A 16505-nucleotide genomic window follows, 5' to 3' on the forward strand; every position below is an offset into this window, starting at 1 on the left:
AGAAGCAAGAACATTCCAGAGGTGTCTCGAGTTGTCAAGTGCGGTAGTTGTACGTGACTCGGGCAAACTAAAAATCATGCTCTCTTAATTACAGAAATTAAACCAGAACATGCGTGATTAGGGATTAATGGATTAGATGCACAGGGAAACCCTAAGGCTTTTTCTGGAAGATTCTTTCTTCAAGCACCTGCTCTGCTTCCGTTCTTAACCTCTTAAATGCATGAGGGGCTGAAAGGATAAGGAGCCAAGTTGGCGCTGCTGCTTTGACTCTTTACAGACCCCGCCGTGCCATTGCCCACTTTCCTCGGCTTAGGCCAGAACTGGTCTTTGCTGTTCAGGCCTTTCCCCACCTGTACGGAACAGTGTTGTGAGACAGAATCACCTGGTTTGCTGCTTTCAGATGGAAAGGGGAAAGCCCTTCCCCAAGTCCCCGGGTTTGATTGCCCAAGAAGAGCATGTGCCCTTCCAAATAAAGTGCTGACTTGGTTAATAGCCTTTTGTTATTAAAAGGGTTATAGTTCTTTGCTTTATTTTAGACAAGTTTTTGGATTCATTAATGTGAAACTCTTAAAATACATTAAAGACATGTCAGTCTAATTAATGCCAAAATATGAATGTAGAATCAACTGAACTACTGAGAAAGGTTGGCTTTATACCTGTTTCTATTCTGAAGGCAAGGTATCTTAGCATTAGCTAAGCTAAATATTAGCTAAGCTAATCTGTGTGCCAGTTTAACTTTTTCTGATAGATTCATGTGAGGTTTTTTTTTTTGGCATTCCTTGTGTTCTGGCAGACCACCTGGTATATCGCAGTAACATTGTCATATATGAAAATAGTAGTTGGCAAGTCCAGAGTTAAGACATTTATAATTTAGCAGTGACTGTAAGAAATACCTAATTCTTATTATATTAATAAGAAATTGTGGGAGCACTTACAATGTGGGTTTTTTTTTTTTAAGATTTATTTATTTATTTGAAAGTCAGAGTTATACACAGAGAGAAGGAAGGAGAGAGAGAGAGAGAGAGAGAGAGGTCTTCCACCTGCTGGTTCACTCCCCAGTTGGCCACAACAGCCAGAACTGTGCCCATCTGAAGCCAGGAGCCAGGAGCTTCTTCCAGGTCTCCCATGCAGGAGCAGGGGCCCTAGGACTTGGGCTATCTTGTACTGCTTTCCCAGGCCATGGTAGAGTGCTGGATCAGAAGTGGAGGAGCCGGGACTTGAACTGGCGCCCATATGGGATTCTGGCATTGCAGTTGGCAGCTTTGCCTGCTATGCCACAGCGCCGGCTTCACATGTGGGTTTTAAGTTCAGGTTTAGTAGAAAGCTGTTGTGCATTATTAAAAAAAATTTACCTTTCTCTGCAGAACAAATTTAAAACTATGGATAAGCAGAAAGAAAATTAAAATCTGTAATTCTCCCGCTTAGTGTAGAGGCTTCTTGATTTTTCTCCTTTCTTAAAGGAAGGATTAGATTTAACTTTGATTTGCAGAATTTGTAGGTCTTAGGAGTAGATCCTGAACTTGCTTTGCCTTTTGACAGAAGAATTTAAAATGTTGAATTAATGAAGTGACTCTGGAGTTATGGGACTTAGTGATTGTGAATGCTTTGCTGTAGGCAGCATCATTGGATGGACGCCTATGGCAGAGAGAGAGGAACTTAATTCACGTCACACAGCATTGGTGAAGAGCCTGGATTTCCGGCACTGCCGTTGGGCTGGCTGCTGCGAGGGGCCTTTGTTGCTTTGCTTGTCCTTTGAAAACAAGTGAGCTCCACTTGCCAGTTCTTACCATCACCCACCCTTGTAGCTCCCATGTGCGGTTTTTATCACTCTCCCCTTCCCAAAAGCTTTACATGGGAGATAAAGCCAGAGGAGGCTGCACTTTGTGGGTTGGCCACTTCTCACCACAACCCACTCTGGCTGTTTCCCAGCCACACTTTTTTAAAGCAGCAGCCCAGGGGCTGGTTCACCTCCTGCAATTTCCTTTTCAACAGCACAGCTGTGAAGAGGCCATGAGCCTCCTGCTGCGGCCCTGGGAGAAAGGCAGTGAAGACCCCTGCTGCTGCAGTGTGCTGCAGAGGCTGGGGTCGGGGCAGAGTGCAGCATCTGTCCTAGAGCTTCCAGTGTGGCTTCACAGGACCCTGCTTGAGAGCTGTGGCCTGTGTGTGCTATTAGTGTTCACCAACCTGCGGCCCTGGGAGGAGCTTCCGTCTTCCAGACCTTGGTGGTGCTGCTGCTGCTCCGTGCCTGGGCAATGCTTTGCGGGGTGTATTTGCTCACTTTCACCTGACTTTCACAAGGGACGAACAAGATTTCTGGTTTTCGCTTGTCTCCCCCTGTTCTCAGACGGAGAGGAGCCCCACGTGAAGATGGTCTTGAAACCTTTTATGATTGGTTGGGCCCGTGGCTATGCAGGTAAAGGAGAACAGGGAGGTAGAGAACCGTGACCAAGGCTGGGCCTCTGTTTAGCGCAGGCAACCCTGGGCAAATTCACTGGACTTTTGCAACCTTCAGAGCCCTCATGTGAAGTTAAGGCACCTCCCCTCCTCCCGCATTGCCACGAGGACCGCACAGATTCAGCATCCACCTGACCCTCGGGACACGTGCAGTGAATGCTAGCTGTCTTCCCGAAGTGCCTTCTGTTTTCACTCTCCCACTATGGACGTGGGGAAACTGAGTCAAAGAGGGGAAAGCTGTCTTACTGTGAGTGGGAGGTCGAGCTGCGCTCTGCTGCTTCCACAGGCGGTAGCTGGAAGCCGTGCACTGTAACTAGGGCTCCTGGGGGAGGGAACGGGCAGTAAATAAGGCTAATCAGGGAAGGTGCATCTGAAGAGTCTGGCCACAGCCACAGCGGGCTCTTATGAAACTGGATATTTAGATATTTTAGGCACATGAACCAGAAGGTAGTGATAGATATACAGGTGGAAAGGGGACAGGTAAGATAAGAAGTGAAGCCTAAATTCTGTACACAGGTCAGGTACAGCATCAGAAACTGCCAAGAGTCAGGTGGGAGAGAGGGGTACGGGGCTGTGAACACCTGAGCAGTTCTGTGCTTCCCACATCCAGGTGGGGATGTGGTGGGTGGGGTCAGAGAAGAACTTGGTGTTGCTAGGGGCGTAGACCCATCTGTCATGGCTCAAAGGGTGTAACCATAAGTTATGAGAAGTATAGATGAGAATCGTCACTGCTGAGGAAGGTAGTAGAAAAAATATGTGATCAGTGGTCTCATTGATGAGAGGTATGTTATAGGCACTGAGATGACTGACTTGTCAAATTAGATCGAAAGGTTTTAGGTAGCTGCTGCTGGATTACAAAGCACTTAAATGAAAACCCGTGTGATTTTTGTTTTTTACACCAGAGAATGGAGTCATAGCAAGTAAAAGCTTTTTTATATATCCAAGTCCTTAGCCCTAAGACTTTATTATTTTAAGAATGTGATGAGGATTTAGATGAGATTTTACTTCTGGCGCCTAAACAGTTTAGCCCATAGCACATTCACTGTCTAGACTTTTCATCAGGCCTCGGTTCTAGTGTAAATTCATATCCTTTAATGTGTGGAACCAGTTCGTGGGTATAACTCGTCTTATTACCGGATTGGCTGACTTAGTCCCACAGCAGATGATCTTGACATTCAGGTCACATGCTGCTTAGTGACCCTTTTGCACAAAAGGTTAAAGCTTAGATGTCCGTATGTTGGCATAGAGACTCCTCTGCTAAGTGACTTTCCTGCGCATTTGAATCATGTGTTCCAGAAAGTCTAATGGGGAGGATGTGAAGCTTTGGATTTAATTCTCCACAGACCAAGGAATAGTTATCAGATACATAGTCATCCAACAAACGCTCGAGCTTCTGCCACCAGATGTGCACAAGTCCAGGGCAGAGCACGCTGCCCTTGTGGAGCTTTTGGGCCAGCAAGAAGTGCTGCCCTTTATGGCAGAGGGTGAGAGGCATCCATAAAGTAAAAACAATGCAGGTGACTGGTTTTGCTGCCACAAAACTAGAGCTGTGGTTCCTTCCCAGGTAACAGCATGACTGCAGCACAGTAAGTGTAACATCTCTAGGCTGTAGTGGTTTTAAAATTCAAAAGTCACAGTCCCCCACAGGTTTGCTCAATGGTCATGGCTTGCACAAACTGACCACAGACCTCCCAGCTCACGTGCACATTGCGACAAGGCCTAGCATTCTTGGTCCACATTTAGAGGGGGTGTGCATAGAGCATTCTACTGTCAGGTTTTCCCATGTGGCTGGCAGAAGTACTCATTTTCGCATAGTCAACCTTGACAAATGTGTGTGTGTAAAGGCACACTTGCAGACCTGCCTACGTAGTTATTTCAAGAGAAGAGAGCAGGTGATTGAGTCCTAAGTTTCTGTGAAGACCCACACCAGACTGGAGGAGATAAAGCAAGTGCAGACCCTGGGGATAATGATGATGGAAGCATGAAGATGACATTTCCCATCTAGACTTGAATGGCTGGGCCTGGCTCTGAGCCGGGGAGCTTTTGTTGTGTGGGTTGGGGTCACATACTGCTGTGAGGACCAAACCCACCATGGAAGCTGCCAGGGAGGACATGTGGGATTGGGTGGTGCCTTGGTTGTCTGTCACCAGCACCATCCTTATGGGTCTACAGGAAGAGTGCCAAAGCCAGTTGACAGTAGGCTAACAAATTTGTTCAGGAAGGAGGTAGCAAGTGAACACTAGAGGAAGGAGAACTGTTAGGAAGAGTAGTGGTAGCTGGTTCTTTCTATAGCCATCTATATAAATCTGACATATTTCTGTAGTCATTTGTTAATGTCAACCTAATTCTTGTCTCTGGGAGGTTTCGGAAGAGAGAGTAGTTATCAGATAGGGAGGTATTCTACTGGTGGCACACATGAGACTGTGGAAGACTCTCTTGCTCCAGTGCTGTGGCGTCACATCCATCAAGACCCTTGGGTAAATCTTGTAAATGTTGGCACCGCCTAGGCCCTTGCTTGTGTTTACTCACTGTTACAAGTTCCCAGTCACTATTTTTTATAGCCTGGACTTCCCATGACTTGATTGCACAATACTTGTGCAAGCAGAGTCAAATAAAGATGTGAGCAAAGGTTTACCTTTTAGTTCTGCCCTGAGCAACTTTGCTGAGATGTTACTCAGAGAATTCTTGGGTGTAGTTTCATGAAAAGTGTCTCAGCACTTGAAGGCATTTGCAGCAGGCAGTCCTAGTGGCTGGAGGGGAGAATGGAGAACGTGACTGCTTTTGTGTAAAGTCACTATTCTGACAGTGTGAGTCTGCAAGTGCCAGCATTTAAGCTCACAGGTAACTTTTGTACCTTTTCTAAAACACGATGGTCTTCTTAATAAAAAAAATGGAAAACCTTGCTTATTATTTTTTTCTTACTGCACTCACATTATAGGAAACTGGACTGTGAGTTGCTTTTGGAGGTGTTTGTAGAAACACTCTTGAGTGCTTCGTGATTTGAATTAGGTGCTCAAAGTATGGCCAGTGATGAGCAGGACGGTTGGTTGGGGTGCCACGCAAGTGTATCACAGGCAGCCAAAGGCCAAGTGTCTGAGCGAAGACCAGGCTGCAGGAGCAGTAAGTAGCTGCCATAGGTATTCAGGGAAAGAAAGGAGTTGTTTGTTATTTCTAGAAAACTGTCCCTGGGATCCCCGTCACCAGGAGGAGAAAGCTAAGGTTCACTCAGTTATAGGAATAGGATCAAGCAGGTCTGAAAACACAATTTGATGTTGTACCAGTGGTGCCACTTCTCACAGGCTCGTTACACGAGGAACAAGTGCACCCATAGTTGACAGAAACACAAGCTGTAATTTGCATTTGAATTTAAAAATAGCCTCTCCCCCAAATGGGACAAACTGGTGCCAAATGAAAAATGACAAATGTAGACTCCGTGTGCTGCTCAACAAAATCCTCACTGCACACCAGCATCCTGAAGGCTGGTGACGGAGAGAGAGAGGTGGGTGCCTTCCGCCGAGGCAAGGGACAGTGCCTGGCGCGTTCTCGGGCCGCGTGCAGATCCATGCCAGCCTTCCTTTGTTGGAACAGTGTATGGCTGAGGGAATGTGTACCTTGGGACTGCAAACTTTCTTCTCTTTCATTGAGATGAGAGGCTGATCTTTTCTCTGCTGTGACTGGCTGACTTTTTCTCTGGTGATGAAATGTTTTGCCAAGTACCATGTCAGCCTCCTACTCCCATTCCCATGCCCTCAAGCAAATCCTCTGATTGGGACAGTGAGAGGTCAGGAAGTCAGAAACTGGAGGTGAACTAGGGATGGCAGAAAGGCCAGAGGTGCTGAAGAATCAAGACACGCAGCTGGACATCAGTGATCTGGACCCTGTCTCCCCAAGAGTGAAGATGAAGCTTGTGTGGGCAACTTTGGAGCCTGCAAAGTGACACTTAACATGCCTGGCTGGCCCAGGGAGCCCGTTTGAAGCCCTGCTCCACCACGTTGTGAATGTGGGACTGAGAAGGGAGCGAGTCCTCGAGTCTGAGTGTCCTTCTCTGGAAAGTGGCTGGCCTTTAGCAGGTGCTCGGTACACAGTCACTTACCTTCTGCCTCTCATCACGCAGGTGACAAAAGCCAGCACAGACTGTTAGATATGGTTCCACCTTCTCTTTGCCCCCCTGAGAGTGAAGGATCTTGGGAAGTTAGCTCAGCAGGGAGCTGGAATACCGGATCCCATGATATTAACAGTTCACACTGGGGGAGTTTAGGTAGTTTTTTAGATATGCTGCCCATTGTTGTTCAGAAATTATTGTGGGAGTGCAGGGGGAGGGAGATGGCTCAGGTAGCTGGATCCCTGCCATCTGTGTGGGAGATCTGGATTGCGTTCCTGGCTCTCAGCCTCAGCCCAGCCAGATCCCCTTGTGGTTGTTCAGAGGGTGAACCAGTGGATGGGAGCACACTCTCTCATTCTTTCCATCCTAGATAAATAACTGAATCATTTTTTCAAAGACATAGTTTGATATATCCAAGATCTAAAGTTGCTTGATATGGTAATTGATGCCAGAGATCCTCTTTGAAAGGTCACCAGATGGAAAAATAGTTTTATGCCCATTTACAAAAAGCAGATGATGGTGGTCTGGGCTGCAGGAGAGGTGTGCAAACTGCATGTGCTGGGAAGAACTTACTCCATGTGGAAGGAAGTGGGAGGAGCAGAAAGAGGCATATTACCCGGGACTGCTGCTTTTCTCCCTGGAGGTGGGTTTAGCTCTCTATCCGGCCAGTTACTTGCCCCGCCCCCTTCTCTGCCTCCCTGCCCTCCCTTCTCCCCTTGGGTGTCTCTCCCTTGTCTCCCCCTCCCCCAGCCCTCTCCCCCTAGGGAATAAACAATAGTAACACAGTGGGCATCTGATTGATAAAGCCGGTAGATACCCATTTCATAGACCGAAACAAATGAGATCACCGTTTGAAAGCTTGGGCCTTCCCACCCCTAAAAAATTTCTCTAGAAGTTGTAACTTGCTTTTATATTTAAATAAGAGAGCAGCACAGAATCATTCATAATCTAGACTCCCTGTTCATCCAATATTGGCAAGAATCTTTGTTTTGGAGCCGCTGATCCCCAGATGTTCACTGTTTTTTTGCCCTTCTCCCCCCTCCTATCCCCCCAACCTGCCCTTAAGGGGAATTTGAACTTTAATTTCCTCATTCAGTCTAATTCAACTTGAACTTGTGCTTCTTGATTCCTCCCCTGTGGGGCGCCTTAGCGCCTGTGGTTGTTGCAGGGCAGCCTCAGGTCGTCACGTGCACCGATTTGACTAGGGTGCCTTTGACTCATCTTTTTTTTTAAATTGGGAAAACTGGAACCACACCGAAGAGGTCAGCAGCAGAAGAAACCAAAAACCCATAATCTGTGCTCACTCACAGTTCTAACACCCAATTTCCTGCCCAGTCGCCCTGTGTGGTCTGGCTGGCTTGCCCGGGCTCCTGAGGACCACTGAGAGCCACTGAAGCCCCCAGCCCCGTTAGCAGGTGAGGGCTGACAGGCTGAATATCTAGTGGTTTTCATGGAAGGAGGTGTCGCTGGAACTTACCCCACGTGCATGGTTAAAACAGTAACTGAATCCCCTACTCCTGTAGCCTGGCTTCCCGGCCGACCAGAGCACAACCCCTAGCTTCTGTAGGGTAGCACCAAGGTTGTTAACACCCAGTGCATAGGTCTGGCATTTTCATTAAAGAAAAATGGTAATGCCCATGCCCGTGAAAAGCATGATTCTTTAGGGGAATGTGAGAGAGCCCCAGATGAAAGCCCAGATCTTGTTGCTTAACGCTCCCTCCCCCATCTTATTCAGTCTCTTCTCTGGAAATCACAGAGGGTGCTTACAATCCCATGATACTGTGACCTTTCCCCCAGTTTCACCTGTGCCATGAAATGAGTGTCTCTCTTTGGCATATATCCCATTTGTTGTTTGATTTTTCAGGCTGTTGCTAATTATTCTAATTGCTAACTATTTTACCCCCAGGTTACATTGTCAAGATGGCTTTATTAGGGGATATAATTAGCTTCTTTAACTTTGATTTAGCTCTCTTACCTCCATGTGTCTTAAAGTACTGAAGAGGAGACCATATATCACCAAAAATTCAAACATAACCAAAGAAGTTTTTTAGCTAAAGGTTTGTTATAAAATTATCCTTTAGAGCAGTGATCCTCAACGTCAGAATTGGGAAGTTGAGTACGATCGTTGGCCTCTCTTGAAGGGATGTGGTCTCCACATGCCCAAAGCCAAACTTTATCTGTTTTCAGAAGCGGACCCCCAATCTGCTGTTCGATCAAGTGGAACTGTGCCTTCTCAGCCTTCCAAGCCCCCCTCATTTTCTCCTGCACCCACTCACCTGCCAAGTCCTGTTTGTTAGTGTACAGTGCATCCAAGCTCACTGTACTTTCCTGTCCCACCCCTCTGCCCTAGCCCAGGCCGTCCCGGTCGCCTTCTCTCCAGTACCTCTGCCTCCATTGGGTTGCACACTGCTTCTGCTTCCCATGCTTTTCTTTCTAAAGCATTTCCCTGATCTTTGCTACGTTCCTGATAGGGACCTTACTGTCTGTAGCATGGTGCTTCTTGAACGTCAGTGTCTCCTGAAGCACGGATTTCTGGGTTAGACCCCCAGGGTCTCTGCTTCAGGAGCTCTTTCCCAACAAGTGCCGGGTGGTACGCAAAGACTGCGGCTCTCGGAGGAGCCCGTGGTCCCACGACTCCAGGCCTCCTGCTGTCTGTGCACTCTGACGTCCTCTGAGCCCTTCCGCTGTGCCAGTGCTCCTTGGAGTCCCTCTGCTCCCTTCAGGACAAGGTGTGGGCTACGTCAGTACCAGCTGTGTCTTACTCGCCTGTTTCCCAGCCTCCTCATGCATTGCCATGAGAATAACACAGCAGAACGGCCAGTAGGAAAAACGACGGGTGAATGAATGTCGTGAAGGGAGCCATATAGGAGGCCCTCTGTGAGCCAGCCAGGCTGCTGTAGCTTTAGGCCATGTTTCAACAGGCAGCTTAGGTTGGGCCTGTGGCCAAGAGACTGCTGTTGATGGCAGCTGGCTGCTCTTCATCTTGCATATCTCTATCTTTTACCTTCCTTACCTTTTCCATTCCTCATTCTTCACACTTTCTGTCGTCCTGTCCTCCTCCCCTTCTTATCTCCCTCTAGCCTTAGTGTCCAGGGTCTTGGTGGCATCATGGGTGGAGGCGTCTGATGCTTACTGTAGAACCTCAGAATTGCTTTTTTTTTTTTTTTTAATTTATTTGACAGAATTAGACAGAGAGAGACAGAGAGAAAGGTCTTCCTTCTGTTGGTTCACTCCCCAAGCAGCCGTCATGGCCGGCGCTGCACCGATCCGAAGCCAGGAGCCAGATGCTTCTTCCTGGTCTTCCATGCAGGTGCAGGGGCCCAAGCACCTGGGCCATCCTCCACTGCCTTCTCAGGCCACAGCAGAGAGCTGGACTGGAAGAGGAGCAACCAGGACCAGAACCCGGCGCCCATATGGGATGCCGGCGCCACAGGCGGAGGATTAACCACTTGAGCCCTGGCACCGGCCCCAGAATTGCTTCTGAATCTTAGGCTGTTTGTTAGTGTAAAGATACAGGTTGTGGATGACTCGAAGTCAGGTCATATTGACTGAGTAATGTCCTACACACATTCATACTTTCAGGAAGCAAATAACTCTGGAAGTGGACACGGCATCTCCATTTTATACAAAAGAAAACAGACTCAGAGATTAAGTCAACATAATGTGTGATGCTGATGTGAGAAGATTTTTGCACCATTAGCCATAGGAGGAATAACTGCTCTGCTTTATAAAGCATCATGCTGTGGGGAATGGCATCGTGGCTTGTTGGGCTAAGCTTTTTTTTTTTTTTTTTTTGACAGGCAGAGTGGACAGTGAGAGAGAGAGAGACAGAGAGAAAGGTCTTCCTTTTGCCGTTGGTTCACCCTCCAATGGCCGCCGCGGCCGGCGCGCCGCGCTGATCCAATGGCAGGAGCCAGGTGCTTCTCCTGGTCTCCCACGGGGTGCAGGGCCCAAGGACTTGGGCCATCCTCCACTGCACTCCCTGGCCACAGCAGAGAGCTGGCCTGGAAGAGGGGCAGCCGGGACAGAATCCGGGTCCCCGACCGGGACTAGAACTCGGTGTGCCGGCGCCGCTAGGCGGAGGATTAGCCTATTGAGCTGCGGCGCCGGCCTGGGCTAAGCTTTGACCTACATTGTCAGCATCCCATTTAAGCAACATTTTGAGTCCCAGCTGCTCCACTTCCTTTCCAGCTCCCTGCTAATTTGCCTGAGAAAACAAGTACTTGAGCCCCTGCCACCTATGTGGGAGCCCCATTGAGCTCCAGGCTCCTTGCTTCAGCCTGGCCCAGCCCCAGCTGTTGCAAGCATTTGCGGGGTGAACTGGCAGATGAAAGATACAGGGTTTTTTTTTAAAAGATTTATTTATTTATATGAAAGTCAGAGTTACACAAAGACAGGAGAGGCAAAGAGAGAGGTCTTCCATCCACTGATTCACTCCCCAATTGGCTGCAACGGCCGGAGCTGTGCCCATCTGAAGCCAGGAGCCAGGAGCTTCTTCCAGGTCTCTTGCGTGGGTGCAGGGGCCCAAAGATTTGGGCCATCTTCTACTGCTATCCCAGGCCATAGCAGAGAGCTGGATCGGAAGTGGAGCAGCTGGGTCTCGAAAAGGCGCCCATATGGGATGCTGGCACTGCAGGCCAGGGTTAATCTGCTGCACCACAGCGCTGACCCCAAAAGATATGTTTCTATGTCTTTCTCTCTCTCTCTCTCTCTCTCTCTCACTCTCTCTCACCCTGGCTTTCAAACAAATAAATTTTTTTAAAAATTGTAGCTGTCACATCACAGTGGTTGAGCTTTCATTTATCAATCGCTGAAGAACACTTTGGGAGCCTCCGCAGTGTCCCTATTGTCCTGAGCGATCAGCAGCTCCCAGTAAAGAGCTGCTACCCGGCAAGATGGCAGCGGCGTGCGGCCAGCGCTGTCTCCTGGCCTGGTTGGAAGTTCCCGCAGATCACAGGTGTCCCTCCCTATAGGTGAAGGCCGTGTAGAGAAAGGTGCACAGCCACATCCAGCATGCACACCTGTGACACGGTGAAGACCTGTCTCAGCATGCTGTGTATTTGGTAACTGAAGATTTTAACTCTCAGGTGCCGTGCAAGAAGCTGGAGTTCCTAACAGAGAATACAGTCAGTGCAGTCCATGAGGAGGGAAGACTTCACAGAGAACTGAGTACAGCTGAGTGGCTGCCGTTCCCGCCCGGGCTGTACAGGACCCAGTGCCCCACGTGCGGCGGCTTGAGAATCGACCCAGGGAGTGTGGTGGCCGCAGAGTCTGGTTCTCCCCTTTGCTCTGCGTGGCCTTGTCGGGCAAGACCCACGATCGTAGACCCGGGAGCCACTTTGCTTCTCTCCTCAGCTGTTTCCCGTTCTCAGGAATTCTTTCTCCAGCCATGTTGCCCTGTTGGCTTCTCTGCACTTCCCTCCCGGTGAACGAAGGCTTGACGTTAGCGCATCACTTCCCTGCTTCGGCAAACTCTCAGAGGCGGCTGCTCTGCAGGGGGCCCTCAGGGTGCTGAGCAGACCCTGGGAGCGTGTTAGACCTCTTACTTGTTGTTGTATTTATTTATGTATTTTTAATTGGAAAATAAAAGTTGGGCACATTTATGGTGTACAGCAGGAAAAGTAAGTGTGGGAGGTACAGCGCGCGTTAGGATGACTGTAGTTAACAATGTATTAGCTGCCCGGAAATTGCTGGCAGTAGATTTTAAGGGTTCTCCCCACAAATAAATGATGTGAGGCGCTGGGTGTATCGATTGGCTTCCTTCAGCCCTTCCATAATATATATACAAATATCACAACATTGTGTTGTTGCCTCTTGGTTTTTAACACTTTCTCCTAATGTGCTCTTGTGTCCGTCATTCTCCTCCAATAGGGTAGTGGCGGAGCTCGGAGGTCCACGCTGCTGGATGGTGACGAGCCCCTGGTGTATTTCTATGACGACGTCAGAACCCTGTACGAGGGCTTCCAGAGGGGTATCCAGGTGTCAAGTAAGCGTTCCTCACCTCGTGTGATTAATGGCATGCTTCCTCAGGGAGGAGCGGGCGTGGCTCGACCCTCTGTCTGCTCCCGTAACTTGTGCAGCGTCGGTCCCGAGGCTCCCCGGACCCTCTCCGTGTTCCCTGTGGCCAGGTGGGCTCCAGCGCCCTGCACGTTCTCACACCCTGGGTTTTGTGGACAGCTGCGCCCGGTGGGGTCTGATGTTTCCTGCAACGAAGGGAACTGTTTAGTGGGCTCCAGTCCAGCATTTTTCAAGCTTACCGGCCTGTGAGACCCATGTTTTGAGAAAGAAATACCGGCATCCCGCAGAAGCCGTGTTCCGTCAGAGACACTGGAAATGTTGACTCACGGGATTAGCCTGAGTTATTAACGGCGACACGAGAGAGCCTGTGCATGTGGCACCTGCCTCCTCTCCAGGCCTCCCTGCTGTACGTCCCACAAGAGCCCTGAACTGCTGGCAGAGCCGTGGCCATCTGTGCTCTCTCAACAACCCTCCCACCCCACCAAGCCTTTGTGTAATACTTTTCTCTCTCATCTTTCCACCCAGCCAGGGTTCTTGATGTATTCTTATGAATCTTTTAAACCTCGTTTTGAATTTCGCCTGTCTAAACCCTTCCTGGTCTATCAGTCTCACCCCTTACCTCCAAGTGACACATTTCTGCCCTTCCCCACTCCTGTCCTCTTCTGCTTACCTCCAGAACAGCCCCTTCAGGGACCGAGGTGTTCCTGGCCATGCTGCCCCAGCTGTCCACGCCCCTGGAGAGCAGGGCAACCTCCAGTTGCTTCAGCCTCTCCGTTTTTACCTACACCCGGCTCCTCTGTAGAAAAGAGCTCAGGGAGCCATGCTTTATTATTTAAATCTTTCAAAGGTTGGCTTTTATATTTGCAGCTGCTCGCCAAACCATAATCCGCCCACACTCAGGGACTGCAGGGATACTGCCGTCTGTGTCCCCACAATACCCTGTGTATATCTGTATCTCAGGAGGTGCCCACGGTTTCTGACTTGACATTGGTAATACTGGACCACTCAGCTCCATGTGTATGCGTCATCATTCCTATAGCTCATTCATTAAGACCCCTCTGAGGGGAAAGTACACTTGATGAATCCGAGCAGAGCAAAGGGGAGAACCAGACACTGCGGCCACCACACTCCCTGCCAGGGCCAGAGTTTGCTGAGACAGTAACTAACCATGAGGTAGAGCAGGCTAGCACCAGGCCAGAGGAAACAGTGTGTGTGCTTTCTCTTTTTTTCCCTCGAGAGGTGGGAATTAGAAAGAGAGCTCCCATCTGCCACCAAAGACCTGCAACAGCCAAGGCTGGCTGGGGCTGGAACCGAGCCGCAGGGTCTCAATTCAGGTATCCCTCGTGGGTGGCAGGACCCAATTATTTGAGCCATCACCCACTGGCTGCCTGGGTTTGCATTAGCAAGAAGCTGAAGGCAGGAGCAGAACTAGGGATTGAACCCAGTTACCCTGATAGGGGATGTAGGCATCTTAACCAGTGTGTTAACTGATAGGTGAAACACCTGCCCGTGTGTGTGTGTGTGTGTGTTCTTTGCCAACATCACAAAGCATACATACAAGTGCACTTCATAAAGTTTGTGGATAAGGAAATTGAAAGATAAGTTTATTTTGGTACAAAAAGTTTTGAACTCCATGCATAGTTTTTTCATAATACACATTTTCCATGAACTTTCTGAACACCCCACAAACATGTGTGCTTGGGAGTGTATGTAAATGTAATTGTTTCCATTCTTAGTTAGAAGTCGGATTCACCTAGGAGTACGGTGACTTACCTTCTGACCTGTCCCTCCTCTGAGCTTAAGGCAAGTCCGTGACTTGTTCTGGGCACTCCTCCACTGGGAAAGCTCTTCAGGAATGTTTCACAGAGGTGAGGGAAGTGGGTTCAGTCGGCTCACTCTGCGCTGATGAGGGGAGCTGCAGTGCAGTCACTCTTTCCTGTTTTTTTTTGTTTTTTTTTTTTCCTCAGAGGAGCTTTTTATTCTAAGCGTAACTCTCTTAGGTTTCTATAGGATTATGTTTTATAACTTTTTAAAAAGATTTTTATTTATTTATTTGAAAGTCAGAGTTACAGAGAGAGAGAAAGAGAGACAGAAAGAAAGAGGTCTTCCACCCGCTGGGTTCACTCCCCAGATGGCCACAATGGCCGGAGCTGCACGAGATCTGAAGCCAGGAGCCAGGAGCTTCTTCTGGGTCTCCTACGCAGGTGCAGGGGCCCAAGGACTCATGTCATCTTTCACTGTTTTCCCAGGCCATGGCAGAGAGCTGGATAGGAAGTGGAGCAGCTGGGACTCAAAGCGGCACCCATATGTGATGCTGGCTCTGCAGGTGGTGGCTTTACCGGCTACGCCACAGCGCTGGCCCCTAGGATTATGTTTTATAGAAGAGCAAAACCCAGCATTTGGGTGCGATGATCAAAAGTTTGTTAGGTGATAAGAAAAGTCAGCCTAAAGGTTTTTAATTTTTTTTAAAGATTTATTTTATTTATTTGAAAGGCATAGTTACAGGGGGCAGGAATGGAGAGAGGGAAAGGGATTCCATCTGTTGCGTCACTTCCCAAATGGCTGCAGTGGCCAAGACTGGGCCAGGCCAAAGCCATGAGCTTCTTCCAGGTCTCCAACGTGGGTGCAGGGGCCCAAGCACTTGGGCTGTCTTCTGCTGCTTTCCCAGGCACATTAGCAGGGAGCTGGATTGGAAGTGGAGCAGCCAGGACTTGAACTGGTGCCCATATGGTGTGCTGGTGATGCAAGTGGTGGCTTAACCTGCTACACTACAACGCCAGCCCCCAGCCTAGAATTGTTAAACCTAGCATTTTTATATAGCACTTAGGAAGCCGTTTATAAAGGTTGAATTCCCTGTCCATCGATGGCTCCCTAGCTGCACTTGGTTATCACCTGGGGATAAAATATATTAATGAAAATTATTAAAATTATTAGTTATTAAAATATATTAAGGCCCAGGCCTGTCACCATCAATTTTATTAGTAGAACCTATATGTAAGACTAAGTCCCCCAGTGAGCTGGAGCTTAACTTTCACTGTCTAAAGCTGCAGTCAACACACTTGTTCTGTCAAGGGCCAGAGAGTAAATATTTTGGGTGTTTCGGGCCATCTGCAAATACTCAGCTGCAGCCGTAGATAATTCATGAGTGCATGGGGTGGGTGCCTTCCTGCAGCGCCGTATCTGCGAAAGCAGGCGGTGGCCTGATTTGGCCCTTGGCTGTAGTTTGCTGATCTCTGTTCTTGCGGCGTGAAATAACATCATTTCATTCATGGATAGATTTTGTTTTCCATCTGAAAACAGCACCTGATGGAACTTGTCGTGTGTGGCCCTGTCTTTTGTTACAGACTCTAAATTGGAGAGGGTCTGAGAATGAGAATCTGTTTTTATCCAGGCAGGGTTTTTATTTTTAGGTTATTTATATATAAATTTTATTTGAAAGACAGAGAGAGAGAGAGAGGTGTATAGATAGAGCTCCCATCTGCTGGTTCATTTCCCAAATGCCTGCAACAGCTGGGGCCGGGCCAGGCCAGACCTGAGAACGGGAGCTCAGTCGAGGCCCAGGCTGGTCATGGCCAACAGGGACCGTTCTCTTGTCTTCCTTCCCAGTTCTCCCATGTCCCCAAACCAAGCAAGAGCCCATGCATGAACTGAGGCCTGGGATGTGTGTTGATGGTCTTTTTCTGCTCGTCTCTTACCTAACCAAAAATTGGGACCCATCCTGATGTTTCCTAACTTCTGCTCTCACAAATATTCCCTGACTTCCCCTCATTTTGCATCTTTTCTTCATTTTATGTTTCTCAGCAATCGAAATTTTGCCTATGAAATTAAGATTCCAGGTGATTCTTGATACCTTTGATCATCTGACCTTGGACATATAAAAATTTTTTCTTTTTCATATTGAGTTAGAATATGTACTTAAAAGTTATCTAAA

At 48.5% G+C, this 16505-nt stretch overlaps 1 protein-coding gene across 3 annotated transcripts in view; it reads left to right on the forward strand.

Annotated features, from left to right (window-relative positions):
* The window catches only part of ACSL1 (acyl-CoA synthetase long chain family member 1), a 130452-nt gene that overhangs the window by 85830 nt on the left and 28117 nt on the right, over positions 1–16505 (forward strand). For all 3 annotated transcript variants that reach the window (XM_062213632.1, XM_062213630.1, XM_062213631.1), the window contains exon 3: positions 12428–12542. In XM_062213632.1, the coding sequence (XP_062069616.1) occupies positions 12428–12542 (115 nt within the window). The remainder of the gene's footprint in view (positions 1–12427; positions 12543–16505) is intronic.

The sequence above is a fragment of the Lepus europaeus genome, chromosome 16 (genome assembly GCF_033115175.1).
Source record: "Lepus europaeus isolate LE1 chromosome 16, mLepTim1.pri, whole genome shotgun sequence".
NCBI lineage: Eukaryota > Metazoa > Chordata > Mammalia > Lagomorpha > Leporidae > Lepus > Lepus europaeus.